This window comes from Hemitrygon akajei, chromosome 16 (genome assembly GCF_048418815.1).
Source record: "Hemitrygon akajei chromosome 16, sHemAka1.3, whole genome shotgun sequence".
Classification (NCBI taxonomy): Eukaryota; Metazoa; Chordata; class Chondrichthyes; order Myliobatiformes; family Dasyatidae; genus Hemitrygon; species Hemitrygon akajei.
The window spans coordinates 11,723,851-11,738,907 of NC_133139.1; the positions used below are offsets into that span (position 1 = coordinate 11,723,851).

Below are 15,057 nucleotides of genomic sequence, written 5' to 3' on the forward strand. Positions count from 1 at the left end.
TCAACTTTGGAAGTGTGTCTCTTATGAAACCAAAATAAGCAATTACCGGTTTTTAATACTGACCTCAAGCCTTGAGTCCCAAAGGCTTGGAGTAAGAACGTCAAGATTAAACTCATCAGTATCGGCTATATCAGGCAGTGATTCAGGTGAGGAGAAAAGGACACTATCATCAATGTAACTTATATCCTGCAAAATACAAAAGAAATGAAAGTCAGCTGAATGATGCAATATTCACTGAATGAAATTTAAAGATTTATTCTTAGCAGAAATATCATACTGCATCCATGCGATCATTATAATCAATAAAGGTTAAAATACTTTAAAAGTATAAAGTTCTTTCCTAAGATTCCATATTTTCCTTGTTACTAGAATAAGAACATTAGAGTATTCCACAAGCATATATTCCAGGGAAGGAAGGAGACTCGAGGAGAGCTCTGATCACTGTTAATTAAAGATATACTTGAATTTGCATTTCAAGTTCGGTTTACTGTCAACCATACACATATATACCATCAAATGAAACAACATTCCCGTAGACCAAGGTACACAACATAGTACATATAACTCACACAAACATGCACCAGTCATATTCCCACAAATAGATTAACAAATAATAAGCTGCATTTATGACACCAGTTAAAAAGTAAACAGTATGATGCTGCTGGCGCTTCATACATGATGAGAACTGGGTAGTGGCAGAGAGTATTATGGATTGGGGGTAGAAGCTATTTGTCATCCTCTGTTCTTGTCCTGATGGTAGAGGGTCAAACAGATTGATGGAAGTATGGATTTAAAGCTGAACTTGCCAATTTTTTATTAACGTGTCGCACCAGTCAGCCATTCTTGGCTGGTGTGTGATGTTAGGATTGGCCTCCTTTCAGATTAACCGGGTCACGATATGAATGTTCCTGACTCGACCCTTGTGTTTTTTTTTATGAAGCCAAGTGGCTAGCTTGATGCTCGATCCGGCATGGATGGAAACGTGCTCGGGGGTGGCCCGACTTGGATTCGAACTCGGGAGTCTTCGCTCCAGAGTCTGGCGCTGATGTCATTGTGCCACCAGCCAGCCAACTTGCGAATGACTTAAAATGACTCACTGATTTGCCTGTGCAAAATTGGTCAACTGTTTTGTGAATAGATCATGGCACAGAAAGCTGCCATTGGTGACAGATTTACTCCAGAGGCTGGGTATGGAACTCTAAGGGAAAAAAAACTTAATCCTGTCAAACAACTTGACCAGTGTCATATTTAAAGGAGGCTCTCAAATACATTAGTTAAGCCTGATTTAAGCAATGTAACAATCATTGAACACACAACCTGCTTTGATAAGAAACTATGACGGGGTAAAGCACCAAGCTTGGGTCTCATATTAAGAGATTGAGAATATTTAATTACCTTCTAAGTTTACCCAGCAGAACAGAATGGGCATAGTAGCAGGGCAAATATTAAGTCCATCGTTTCTGGGCAAAATACTTAACTTTCTGCTAGAACATGTGCTTTGCAAGGAGAAGCACCTCCACAGTACAGATGGGATTTATTTCAATTGAAATGCTACTACTTACGTAGGACATTACTGCATAGTACAGGGCCCTCAGCTCACAATATTGTGCTGACCTTTTAACCTACTCTAAAATTAACCTAACCTTTTACTCCTACATAGCCCTCCATTTTCTATCATCCAAATGCCCCTAATGTATCAGCCTCTACCACCACCCCTGGCAGGATGTTCCATGCACTCACCACACTGTAAAAAACTTACCTCTGACATTCCCATATACTTCCCTCTAATCACTTTAAAACTATGCCCCCTTAGCTATTTACACCCTGGGAAAAATTCTGTCTATCCACTCTGTCTATGCCTCTTATCTTCTTGTACATCTATATCAAGCCAAACTAGACTGGTGATCTTTTCTGTGAAAATGACTTGTATATTTAGAAAGATATTCTGCAACAAGGGAGAAGTCTTAAATACGAGATTTTTGAAATATTTATGATATTTTGCCTTCTTTTGCATTCATCAAGTAGAGAAACTAAGAAGACCACATTGTTTCACAGAAATGCATCTTTTAACACTGACTGGTGCAAAGTCAGAGTTATCTGCATGTGAAATCAGAAAGCACAATAAATGTTAACAGCCAGAAGCATGAGAAGGACCCTGAGCTCCCAGCTGTCTGTCTGTTTTACACCCCTGTTTTGGTCCATCAGTTGCCAAGCCTTTTCTTGCCACTCTCCTCTCTTTGCTGCCATCTCAGCTATCCACTCCCAGTCCCAATGCAGGGTTTTGACAATCTCTTTTCTCCCATCAATGCTCCTGATCATCCACTGAGCTCTTCTTCCCTGAAGCTGGCATGTGCTGGTTGCAGTGTCAAGAGTGTGGGCTAGGGTCCGGGCTGTGGGTGTGGCTGGAGGCTATAGATTTCCAGCCAGAGTACGGAATATGGGATAGTTTGAGACCAGCAGAATTGGACTAGCTGATATGGACCAGGTTCTATAAAACTCGTCCACACCCAATAAAACTCACTGGGGCTCAGTTTCCCCATTCACTTTAATCTCTGGGTTCACTGAAAATTATTCTAATACCATGTAACTTGTTAACAAAATGTGAAATAAAATTGTGCTTGGGTATTAACTGAACAGGCCAGAACTTCTGCTAGTTCAGCACCACTACAATCCCAAAGATGCCAGGTTACTAGAGTTATACTGAACTTAATTTACTTTATATTGTAACAATAAGTACAGATGTAAATCAACACTAACAGCAGCTACAACTGTATTTAAATAACAAACATTATTTTCATTTACACAGGGTTCAATAATCACATATGCATACTGATCACTTCTATCAGTTTTGCCTAATGGACTCAACAACACTAAGGCAATCACTAAAATTGCTTTTGGAAAATTGACTACACCAAGCATTTCAGATGATATTCTAGCAACTTCAAATAAACAAGGTACCCTTCACAGATCATAACTTGTATCTTACAAGTAAAACAACACTGTGAACTTCTCAAAGCTTACATGTAAAGTCAGTATAAACTAAATAGCATTAATTTGAGGGAGTTCCAATGATTGAGCAGCTTGCATGTTTATTCGAAATCTCTGAAGATAATATATTTTGTAAAGGCAGTTGATGAAATATGCAAAGCACTTGACTTGGCAAGTAACAAGGAAGTTGAAGAAAATTTTAACCAACCTCTTTTCCCCAGCGTAGGGGAGTCACAACTGGGGAGAATAGAGGGAAAAGATTTTAAAAGGATGTGAAGGGAAACGTTTTCATGCAGAGGATAAGTACATCGGATGAGCTAGCAGTAGTTGTTGAGCCAGTTATAGAAGAATCATTTAAGAGCACCTGGATAGACTTAGAGCAATGTTGGCAGATTGCAGGAAATTAGGACTGTGGTTAACTTGGATTCACTGGGCCAGTGTGGTCTTTCATTGATTCTACTATGTTTATTGGATTTACTGAGTATGCCCGCAAGAAAACAAAACTCAGGGTTGTATATGGTGACATATATGTACTTTGATAATAAATTTTACGTTGGACTTTGAACTTTTTGTTCTATGACTCTATAACAGAAAGCCCATATCCAACTTAGAAACGTTAATGTTGAAGCCCGGTGCTTTTATGTATTGTATACCTCTTGCTCTCAGTTCCATTTTCACTCTACCTCATTTTTTGTTCTACCGAAATAACCTATCTTCTTTAAACATAAGAGGCACATACTGAGAAAAATGCCACAGAACAAATGCATTCATTAATCATCCTGTTTGCTTCCAATGCCAGCATTTCTCGTCTCATCCCAAATGCGTTTCCCTCCACCAAGTTGTGGATTTCAAACATCATTAACGAAGTTGCACTACTCAATGGTACTGACAAATTATTCACCCAACAAGTATATCCTGTACCCAAATGTATATCCTATTCATTTTTTTCCATAGAAGTACCCAGATTTCTTGTGTATTTTGAGTATTTTCCATTTTTGCTTCACATTTACAGTATGTACATGATCTGTATTATTAAATCATTTACAGAATGTTCCTCATCATCAACCCATTCTGCTCTCCCTCCCTGCAACCTCTACTATATAACACATGGTGGTTTTACACTAGTCATTTCTTTCCTACGAAAATGAGTCACAGTCAGTTCCAGTTTCACAGAATGATGAATACCTAATTAATACATTTCAATAAATGCAGGTAACCCAGGATTTAATTAGGCACATTGTAGAAAACTTCAGATACCAATTAGTTAAAAAGGTCTTATATTAAGATTCTAAAGATTAAATGAGACAGCAAATCTTCTCAAATTCCTAATGAAGCAGAGTTAATTAAAAGAGGTGTATTGAAAGAGCTACGTCTGTTGACTTCCTCTTTTGCCACAAGGGAAAACAGGGTGGTAGGGCTGGTGTGGGAGTGGCTCCTTTCACAGCACACTGGCATCAGTTCCAGGAGAGGAAGGAGTTGTATTAATAGGAGATCTTTCCTGAACCAAGATGGGACACATTTCTTGTTGAAAGGGTATCTATTGAGCAGGCAAGAGAGAGAGAGAGAGAGAGAGACAACATAGCTCTTTCAAATACACCTTTTCTAATTTAGCTCTCTACTTCATTAGGAGTGTGAAAAGAATTGCTATGTCACCAATGACTCTTGCAAGATTTTCAACAGATACACAGTTCAGTATGGTACCTCTAATGCACAAAATTGCAAGTGGCTGCAGAGGGTTGTAGACTCAGCCGGTTCCATCATAAGCGTAGCCCTGCCTGTCATCGAGGACTTCTTCAAGAGATAGATAGATAGATAGATAGATAGATAGATAGATACTTTATTCATCCCCATGGGGAAATTCAACTTTTTTCCAATGTCCCATACACTTGTTGTAGCAAAACTAATTACATACAATACTTAACTCAGTAAAAAATATGATATGCATCTAAATCACTATCTCAAAAAGCATTAATAATAGCTTTTAAAAAGTTCTTAAGTCCTGGCGGTAGAATTGTAAAGCCTAATGGCATTGGGGAGTATTGACCTCTTCATCCTGTCTGAGGAGCATTGCATCGATAGTAACCTGTCGCTGAAACTGCTTCTCTGTCTCTGGATGGTGCTATGTAGAGGGTGATAGCTCAAGAAAGCAGCCTCCATCATTGACCCACCATTCAGGACATGCCCACTCCTCATTACTACCATCAGAGAGGAGGGTATAGAGCATGAAGACCCACACTCAACATTTTAGGAACAGTTTCACTCCAATAATGGCTATTCATTGGTTTGATCCTTGCTCTTGAAGCTGGGCCCCGCCACCTCGATTCAGTCCATCCGTGCCGTGCTGCAACTGTCCTGCACCTTTGAGATACTGCAAAAACAGCGGAGCCTCAAAGGTCATACAGGTGGTTCAAAAGATCAGATCCAAAAGGGAAGCTACAGACTATTGATCACAGTGATTGTTTTCCAGAAAATGTGCGATTAATGAAGTAGCATGCAGTTGTGTTTGCTGCCTGTTAAGTCGATACTGTTTTACTAGTGCCATCTTAAACCAGAAACAGGTCATGAAGCTTGTTGTCTTCTGGCAGTAGCACAATGCAAGACATAAAAATCACTATTACAATAAATAAACAATTAAATAGTGCAAAAAAATGAATAGCAAGGTTGTTGTTGCATCACCTCTCAGCCAGCCAATCTATCTCACTCCAGTATGCCTCCTTGTTGCCATCTGAGATCCTACCAACTGTGGTGTTATCAGCAAATTTACAGATAACATTCGAGCACTGCTTAGCCACATAGTCATGAGTGTAGTGAGAGTACAACAGTGAGGTAAACACTTATCCCTGAGATGCGCCTGTATTGATAACCAGCAAGGAGATGCTACTACCTATCAGTGGTGAGTATGTGGAAGTCAAGGATTCAGTTGCAGAGAGATGTACAGAGACACAGTGGTGAGGGGATGATGGTGTTGAAAGCCAAGCTATAATCAAGAAATAGCAACCTGTAATATACAAACCCCATTTCCAGAAAAGTTGGGATATTTTCCAAAATGCAATAAAAACAAAAATCTGTGATATGTTAATTCACCTGAACCTTTATTTAACTGACAAAAGTACAAAGAAAAGATTTTCAATAGTTTTACTGACCAACTTAATTGTATTTTGTAAATATACACAAATTTAGAATTTGATGGCTGCAACACACTCAACAAAAGTTGGGACAGAGGCATGTTTACCATTGTATTACATCACCTTTCCTTTTAATAACACTTTTTAATCGTTTTGGAAGTAAGGATACTAATTGTAGTAGATTTGCAATTGGAAATTTTGTCCATTCTTGCTTGATATAAGACTTCAGCTGCTCAACAGTCCGTGGTCTCCGTTGTCTGATTTTCCTCTTCATGATGTGCCATACATTTTCAATAGGAGATAGATCTGGACTGGCAGCAGGCCAGTCAAGCACACGCACTGTGTCTACAAAGCCACGCTGTTGTAACCCGTGCAGAACGTGGTCTGGCATTGTCCTGCTGAAATAAGCATGGACGTCCCGGAAAGAGACGTTGACTTGATGGCAACATATGTCTCGCTAAAATCCTAATATATGCCTCAGAATCAACGGTACCTTCACATACATGCAACTCACCTTTGCCGTGGGCACTGATGCACCCCCATACCATCAGATGCTGGCTTTTGCACCTTTCGCTGATTACAATCAGGATGGTCGTTTTCATCTTTGGCACGGAGAACTTGACGCCCGTTTTTTCCAAAAACTAGCTGAAATGTGGACTCATCTGACCACAGCACACGGTTCCACAGTCTTTCGGTCCATCTGAGATGAGCTCGGGCCCAGAGAACTCGCCGGTGTTTCTGCATAGAGTTGATGTATGGCTTCCTCCTTGCGTAATACAGTTTCAAGTTGCATTCCTGGATGCAGCGACGGACTGTGTTAAGTGACAATGGTTTTCCGAAGTACTCCTGAGCCCAGGTGGCTATAATTGTCACAGTAGCATGACAGTTTCTTAGGCAGTGCCGCCTGAGGGCTCGAAGATCACGTGCATTCAACAGTGGTTTGTGACCTTGCCCTTTACGCACTGAGATGTCTCTGAATTCTCTGAATCTTTTCACAATATTATGTACTATAGATGTTGAAAGACCCAAATTCTCTGCAATCTTGCGTTGGGAAATGTTCTTTTTGAACTGACTAACAATTCTCTCATGAATTTTGGCACAAAGGGGTGAGCCACGACCCATCCTTGCTTGCAAGGACTGAGCCTTTGATGGACGCTACTTTTATACCCAGTCATGATACCTCACCTGCTACCAATTAACCTGCTTAATGTGGAGTCTTCCAAACCGGTGTTACTTGAATATTCTGTGCACTTTTCAATCTTATTTTAACTCTGTCCCAACTTTTGTTGAGTGTGTTGCAGCCATCAAATTCTAAATTTGTGTATATTTACAAAATACAATTAAGTTGGTCAGTAAAACTATTGAATATCTTTTCTTTGTACTTTTGTCAGTTAAATAAAGGTTCAGGTGAATTAACATATCACAGATTTTTGTTTTTATTGCTTTTTGGAAAATATCCCAACTTTTCTGGAAATGGGGTTTGTATATTGCTGCTGTCCAGGTGCTTTAAAGCCAAGTGGAGAGCCAGTAAGACTATGACCACCATAGGCCTGTTGTGGAGGTAGTCAAATTGCAGAGGATTCAGTTACTTGCTCAGGTTGGAATTAATTCTAGCCACGACCAATTTCTCAAAGAACTTTATTACATTCATGTGCAGTGCAACATTGTGATTGTCGAGTTAATCATGAAGCAAATGCCACCATGCCTGCCACTGTTTGGTCGATTTAAAATTGCGCTACTGAAGTTGGGTGACAGCTTACTGATGGTTCATAAAGCAAGAAATATGACTAAGTACTTTATTATTAACACTTTGTGGTAAATTGGGGTAAACTATCATTGCAAAGCGAAGGTAAGGCTGACTTGAGGGTCGAGACGTGCAAGAGAGATGCAAAGGCGGAGCATGGCATGTTCAAGGAGAAGTAGTCAGAGTGAAGTCAAGGCATGTTTGAGATGGAATCGTAGTCAGAAATGGAGCTGGAGCAAGCAAATTGGAGAGGAGCCAGGAGGAGTTCTGGAGTTTGTCCACTTAAAACTGCAAGATTGGATCGATACAAGTGCCAAGCTGATTTGGAAAGGTTGAGTATAGAACGTGATGGCAGAGTCCAGGCCCAGAGTGCATCGTTGCAGTGGGCAGATCCTCATGCAAGGGATGACCCAGTGTTTGAACTATTTAAAACACCAACCTATAAACTGAAAGGGCAGGGTTTCAGGACCAGAGGCGAGGGTCAGGTCGATTTTGCTTGCTCTTCCATGATATTTACTCTCATCCGCGCAGTGCTGAGGCTGTGGGCTTGCTCCGGTTGCTCCTATGGTTACCTGAACTACTCTCGCTTTCCTAAAACACATTGTGCCAGCTCTACTATTCAAACGGAGTTTGAATCATCTTTTACTTCTGCAATAACCTCATATTCCTTTCATATTTGAAAACCTATTGATCTCTCTCTTTTCTTTTTGTTCAGCTACATTAACTCTAAGTTATCTGCTTAGTGAAAAGCTCAATGGAGAGAACATTTCCCCAACTGGGGAAAGAGTGTAATAAGAGGCCATCAATATCGATAAAAGCCAAGAAATCCAACCGAGAGCTCAGAAGCTTCTTTCACTAAACAGCAGTGGGAATATGGAACGTGCTAGCATAAAAAAAGGATTGAGGTGAAATATATGTGTGCAAATCTCTCACCGGGGCTCATATACAAAGTTGCCTCACTAGCTAGCTCAGCTAACAGCCTCGTGGCTTAGTGGTGAGAAGGCCACCGTCAAGTAATACATGTCTAGGATTGGTATAACTTGGGCTCAACCACACAGGAAAGTTGGGATGTTCTGGTTAAGGAACACTGATTGTGGTGAATGCTGCTTCATACACAGTTATCGCTCACCAGAAAATGACATATCCTAAACTGGCATAAAATTACAAACGTTAGTATATTTACCAATTCTTCAACTTTAATAAACAATTAACAAAAAAATAAAAATAAAAGGCCCATTACAGTTAAACCACTAAGTGTGCACATAAGTGCTGGAGCTTGTTTCTGAAGTAGTTGGGTGCTTCGCTTTGATTACTCACTCACTGAACCCATGTTCTGCATGAAATACACCAGCCATAGTTTGAAAGGACATTTTGAATGAACTGGTTAAGTCAGAAGTATTGGCACTTCCTCCTCTGAACCATTCAGCTGCACAAAACACTGCTTACAACGTGGTCTATCCTTCGAGCAACATTCTACGGGCATCTTCCCTTGTGCTCTGCAGCTCCTCCCAACAGACCCCAAGCCAGACTACTGTCCTTCAGAAATCTGATCCTTCCATCACATCCAACTAGGCAGAAAGTTACAACACGTACTAAGGCAAACTCAATTGACTGACACAACGTTGCTAAGTTGGACAAGATGCCTTATCTTTAAATGAAGTCAAAACACTCACTAACAGAACACATTGCTTTTGCAGAAAACTGCTAAAATAAAAATACCTCACATTAGAGTTGCAGAAATCTTAACCAGGGCATTACATATGGTAAACTTAATGGATACCAAGGCAACTGAGTGAGTGAGACAAAATTTACAAGGCTGGGTAGACATGAGGAAAAAGGAATTAGAGGGTTATGTAAACAGATCTTTAAAAGAGGTGAATGGGATATAACTAGTGACAGAGAGAAGTTGAATTGAATGGCCTGCTTTTGAACCATACCTAATTTCAAATAGATTATAACAACAGTAATTAAAAACTTAGATACAGTCATAAACAGGAGGGTTCTCATAACTTATGGACTTACTCTTATCATCTCCTTGCCATTTAATGCTTATTTCTTTCATTTTATATTTGCACTTTGCTATCTCTTGCACACTGGTTACATGCTCAGCTGCTGAAGTCTTCCATTGATTCACTTGTGATCACAAGACTCTGTTGGACAGTGATAATGGAAGTTGTCACAGGCCTGTTACTCTTGTCTGGTGGGGTGATAGGTGATAGTAAGCTGTGTAGCCTCTGTTGTAGTGAGGACAGGGCCTCAAGCTTCAGACTTGCCTACTGCTGCAGACCAGATGAGAAGACGTGGAAGTATTACAGCATGGCGTCCGTGCTCGGCTGAGGCCTTTCCCCTCAGTACTGCCCTCCCATGTTCAAGTAGTGGAATGACAGGCTGGACTGCGTGCATCTGCGCACTGCCGGGGGACTGTACCATCGATTACCAGACATTGTCGCTCAGGGTCTTTGCCTATATACATGTTTTTTCACTGAATCAGCTTCTTTGCTTGCTATTTTGAATGCTTTGCACTTGGCCCCAGAGGAATACAGTCTCATCAGCTGTATCTATGTATGGCTGAATGATAATTAAACTTGATTTGATTTATGGTTACTGGATTTATTGAGTATGCTCATCAAGAAAACGAATCTCATGGCTGTATATGATGACATACTCAATACTGTGCAAAAAAACCTGAGCACATATACATACAGCCAGAGTGCTTATGACTTTTGGACAGTACTGTATTTGTCAATGTGGAATAGAGAGCGAGTTTGTAAATCTGGCAGGAGCAAACAATGTTGGGAATGGCGAGGGTGGAGTGTCACGGGAGGGATGCAGGACAGGTGGCAAAGGAGGAATGTCAGCAGCGGGTGGTGGAGTAGGTGCAAAGACAACCAAGTTCCCCTGGAGTCACCAGACAAGATCATCTGATTCCAAACAATTGGTTTACCGATCAAAAACAGAATGCCCCTCTGGTGCTTCCCACTCCTTCCCCTTTAACCCAACCATGATTCCCCTTCCCTGCCCCCTTCCCACTCTCAGTCCACAACAGAGACCCATATCAAAATCAGGTTTATTATCACTCACTTATGTCATGAAATGTGTTTCTTTTGCTGCCGCAGTACAGTGTAATACGTAAAATACAGCAATGTGCAAAAGTCTTAGGCACCTTAGTTATATATACGTGTCTAAGACTTTTGCACAGTACTGCATATAGATAATAAATTTACTTTAGACTTTGGAACAGGGCCTTTTGCCCTAAAGAGTTGCACTTTCGAGCAATCCCCCTACTTACAATAGCCTAATCACAGGGCAATTTATAATGACCAAATAATCTACTGTAGGAGGAAACCACAGCATCCTGAGGAAACCCACGCTGTCACCAAGAGAACATACAAACTCCTTACAGACGGGACAGAATTGATCTCCGAACTCTGCAATGCCCCAAGCTGCAATAGCATTATGCTGACCACTACGCTATCCTGCGTCCTGACTGCATGACAAAAGGATTGGTAAATACTTGGTATATAATTGACTCATGGTAGTCCAGCCTGATGGAAATCTCAAAGGAGGCTGCAATGAGGCATTTAGACAAGTATTTCAATTTTTAAAAAAAAATTCTGATACCTTCACTCTCAACCTGATCACATTTCCAAACATCACAAATTCAATGAAATAGGCCCCCTCTTCTCAAAACAGTTTGGCCGTAAAATTGTCAGGAATTTAGTGTAAAATTTTGTCAGTTTTTGAATGAGTTGTAATTTATTATTTGTGTTTTCTTTAAAGCTTTGCTTAGGAATGATGGTATGTAAAAAAAATGTGATTTGTGATTACAATGTTAGCAACTACTTAAGGAAAGGTGTGTGCTGCTAAGGATTCAAAATAACCAAGAATAGATAATCTGACAAAATGACATAAAATGATTGCTTAATAGAAGATTATCATTCTTTTTAAAGGGTTGTTTTATTTCAATCATTACAGAGAGCACTGGATATTTAATCATTTTGTTTAAAATAGAAAAATATATACCGGTAAATATTTAAAAGTGCCATATTAAGTACACAGTAAAACTAACTGAATTATTCCTTCAGTAATAAAAATGTCTAAATGTGTAAATAGACAGCTAACAATTCTGTGTTCCCAGCCTGTGGAATTACCAAGCACATGACTGCCAGTAAAGATTTCCCAATACATAGACAAGACCAAATATTTTGCAATATTTTTTATAGATGTCCTTGTGACAACCCTATACCACAAGTCTCCAAGTAGAAGTCCCTCAATATTTTCAAACATGCCGTATTTTATTAATTTTTGGAATAATGAATATGGTGCATCAGAACTATTTGTACATTATTTACTCTACACTTGCTGATTCAACCGTAAGACTTGAACAGTAAACGATTCCGTAATAGAGATTTCCTCCTCCACGTGTTAAAACCATATCTTTTCAAATACAGGCTGGGTTTGAAATGAGGGCGAGGTAGAAGGTTTAAATGCTACTTGCACAACTGACTCACATTTTCCCCACCTAGGTAATTAAATGATATCAAAACTATTTACCAAAGTTTCCTTGCAGCTTTCCTTGAAATTGGAGAAGTACCTGGTGTAAAAGTGCATTCATACTGGATAAAGGAAATTGATCCTTAAAGATATTGAAATATGTTTTTACAAGCTTTCCCAATAACTTGACAGTTTCTAAGCAGGTAAAAGTGCTTAAAATCTGTGAGGCAAAAAACCAGGCAGCCACTGCTTCTTTTTCTTTTAATGTCACTAACATCTGCAAAGCCCAAAACGAGTGTGTCGCACACGTTCTTTTTTTCCTATTGGTTGGATTAGTCTGATAATTGTGGTTTTCCTTATAATTTAACTTTCTTATGCTGGTTTGTAATTTTTTATATGATTACCTTCAGACATAGTTGTTTTTGATAGTTTGCCTTTATATCATTTGCGAAACTTTCTTAGTTTCCGTGGCGATGATTTCATTACTTGAATAGGGGCTATCTTATTGGTTCATTCAAGCAATGGAATTTGAATGGAATATACTGTTATCAGTGGTCTAGTATAGAATACCACACCTCTGCTCCCTCTCTCCCCACCCCCCACGCTTCTTCCTTCATCATCTTTGTCCTTGTAACGTTTAATAACCGATCTCAAGCAGCAAGTTTTATGCCTCATTCTTGACTTCCAAAGAACCTTGGGTTGGAAAAATATCATATTTCACCTGAAGATCACACAACAACTTAAACTGCAGAAGGACACCATTCAGCTCCAGCTTTAGTGCTAGGTCACTGCTAGAACAATATGAAGTTCAGTCCACTGCTTGGTTACCATAGTCCATCCTTTGGTTTAAACTACTTTGTCATCCTACAATATTGCATTTATATTTTCTTCATTCACTTACTGAGCTGCTTTCTCGAATAACGGAGGCCGAGAGGAGACTTGAGGGAAATTTATAAAATGATAGGCACAGATACAGCATCTTTTTCCCAAAGTAGAAATGTCCAATGGTGAAGGGACATCTATTTAAGGTGGGATGGGAAGTTCAAAGGACACATGCAGGGTATTTTTTTTTAAAACAGTGCTGGCCATCTAGAATGCACTGCCAGAGGAGATGGTGAAGATAGATATGATAGAGGTGTTTAAGAGACTCTTAAGAGAATTTGCAGAGAACAGTGGAAGATGGATCCTGTGCGGACAGAAGGGATTGTTTAGTTAAGCGTCATCCGCTTAATAGTTCAACAGAACGTTATGGGCCAAAGAGCCTAATCCTGTGCTGTACTGTTCTATGTTCTAATTGACCCATTGATATCACCAAAATCAGATGCAGCAGAAGTAAAACCTTCTGTAAATTAAAAATCCTATATCAAATTGCCAGTTAGTATTCTCTGATCAGTGGAAAGTATTCTTTTTCCCTTAAACAAAAATCTCATTCTTAGTATGGCCATGCTTTATACTTCTCCACCATGAACCGCGGGAACAATGTACCTCGGGGAGCATTCTCACTAGCCGGCACCCCCATACCAGATGGTGATGCAATGCATACGACCGGAAAAAGGTGCAGAGAGGATGTAAATACAGCCAGCTCTACCATGGGCACTACTCTCTCCACCATTGAGGACATCTTCAAAAGGTAATGTCTCAAGAAGGCAGCATCCATCATTAAGGATCCTCACCCTCTGACCTCAGTTTTCTGAATGGCCCATGAACACTACTTAATAACTTGCTTTTTGTTAGTACCACTTGATTTTTAAAAAATATATTTATTGTAACTTAGAGTAAGTTTTTCATGTATTGCACTTTACTGCTGCTGCAAAACGGCACATTTCATTATATATGTCAATGATAATAAACCTGATTCTGATTCTCATTACCTGGCAAGAGGCTAACACTGCAAATGAGTTTGTAAAATATTAAGTACATGCTTAAAATAAATCCATCAACTTATATGAGGAAATTATGTCTACAAGTATGGCAACCTTTAGATTTAAAGTTTGGAATGGAAAAACATTCCCTTAGGTTGATGCTCATTTTGAAGTTCTGACAGAGGCATCTCACATGTACAGTGCCTTGTAAAAGTATTCAGTCCCAAACCCTTTGTTCACATAAATCAGTATTAAAACCAGTGATTTTCACCAATTTAACTGAGAAATTTTATTTGTGAATTACAGGCTCTTTTTTCACAGGAAAGCCCAAAGAATAGGGAAAATTGTAAAGCATGAAAAACTAAAAGTTCAAGAACTGATATATCAGCAGTTCAAAAGCATTTACCTATCTTTGCTCAGCACTCAATTGAACCACCTCTCGCAGCTACTACAGCCAGTGATCTTTTTGGATAAGTCTCTGGTAACTTTGCATAATTTAATGGTGCAAGATGCGTCCATTCTTCCTTGCAAAATTGTTCAAGTTGTACCAGGTTATTTGGGGAGTGATGACAGTGGACAACAATCTTGAAGTCTTGCCAGTGTGTTCAACTGGGTTAAGGTTAGGACTCTGACTGGGCTACTCAAGGACATCAATTTTCTTCATCGATTGCTCTGGCAGTCTGCTTTGGGTTGTTGTCCTGCTGAAAGAAGACAACTTTGTCCTGCTGCCAAGGCTTTCCCTGTGACCATAACTGAAATTCTTGCACAGGGTTAGAAGTGTAAGTTGAGTGCTGTGCCAGATAGCTGCAAGTGGCCTCTGGCACACATCACTAGGAGGCAAAGG

The 15,057-nt window shown here is 39.7% G+C and overlaps 1 protein-coding gene across 4 annotated transcripts in view; it reads right to left on the bottom strand.

Moving 5' to 3' along the window:
• The window catches only part of sbno2b (strawberry notch homolog 2b), a 174,782-nt gene that overhangs the window by 80,497 nt on the left and 79,228 nt on the right, over positions 1-15,057 (bottom strand). For 3 of the 4 annotated variants that reach the window (XM_073068253.1, XM_073068250.1, XM_073068252.1), the window contains exon 5: positions 64-186. In XM_073068253.1, the coding sequence (XP_072924354.1) occupies positions 64-186 (123 nt within the window). Of the gene's footprint in view, positions 1-63; positions 187-4,689; positions 4,777-15,057 lie in introns of those variants that run through there. The other variant, XM_073068254.1, reaches the window with a different exon arrangement.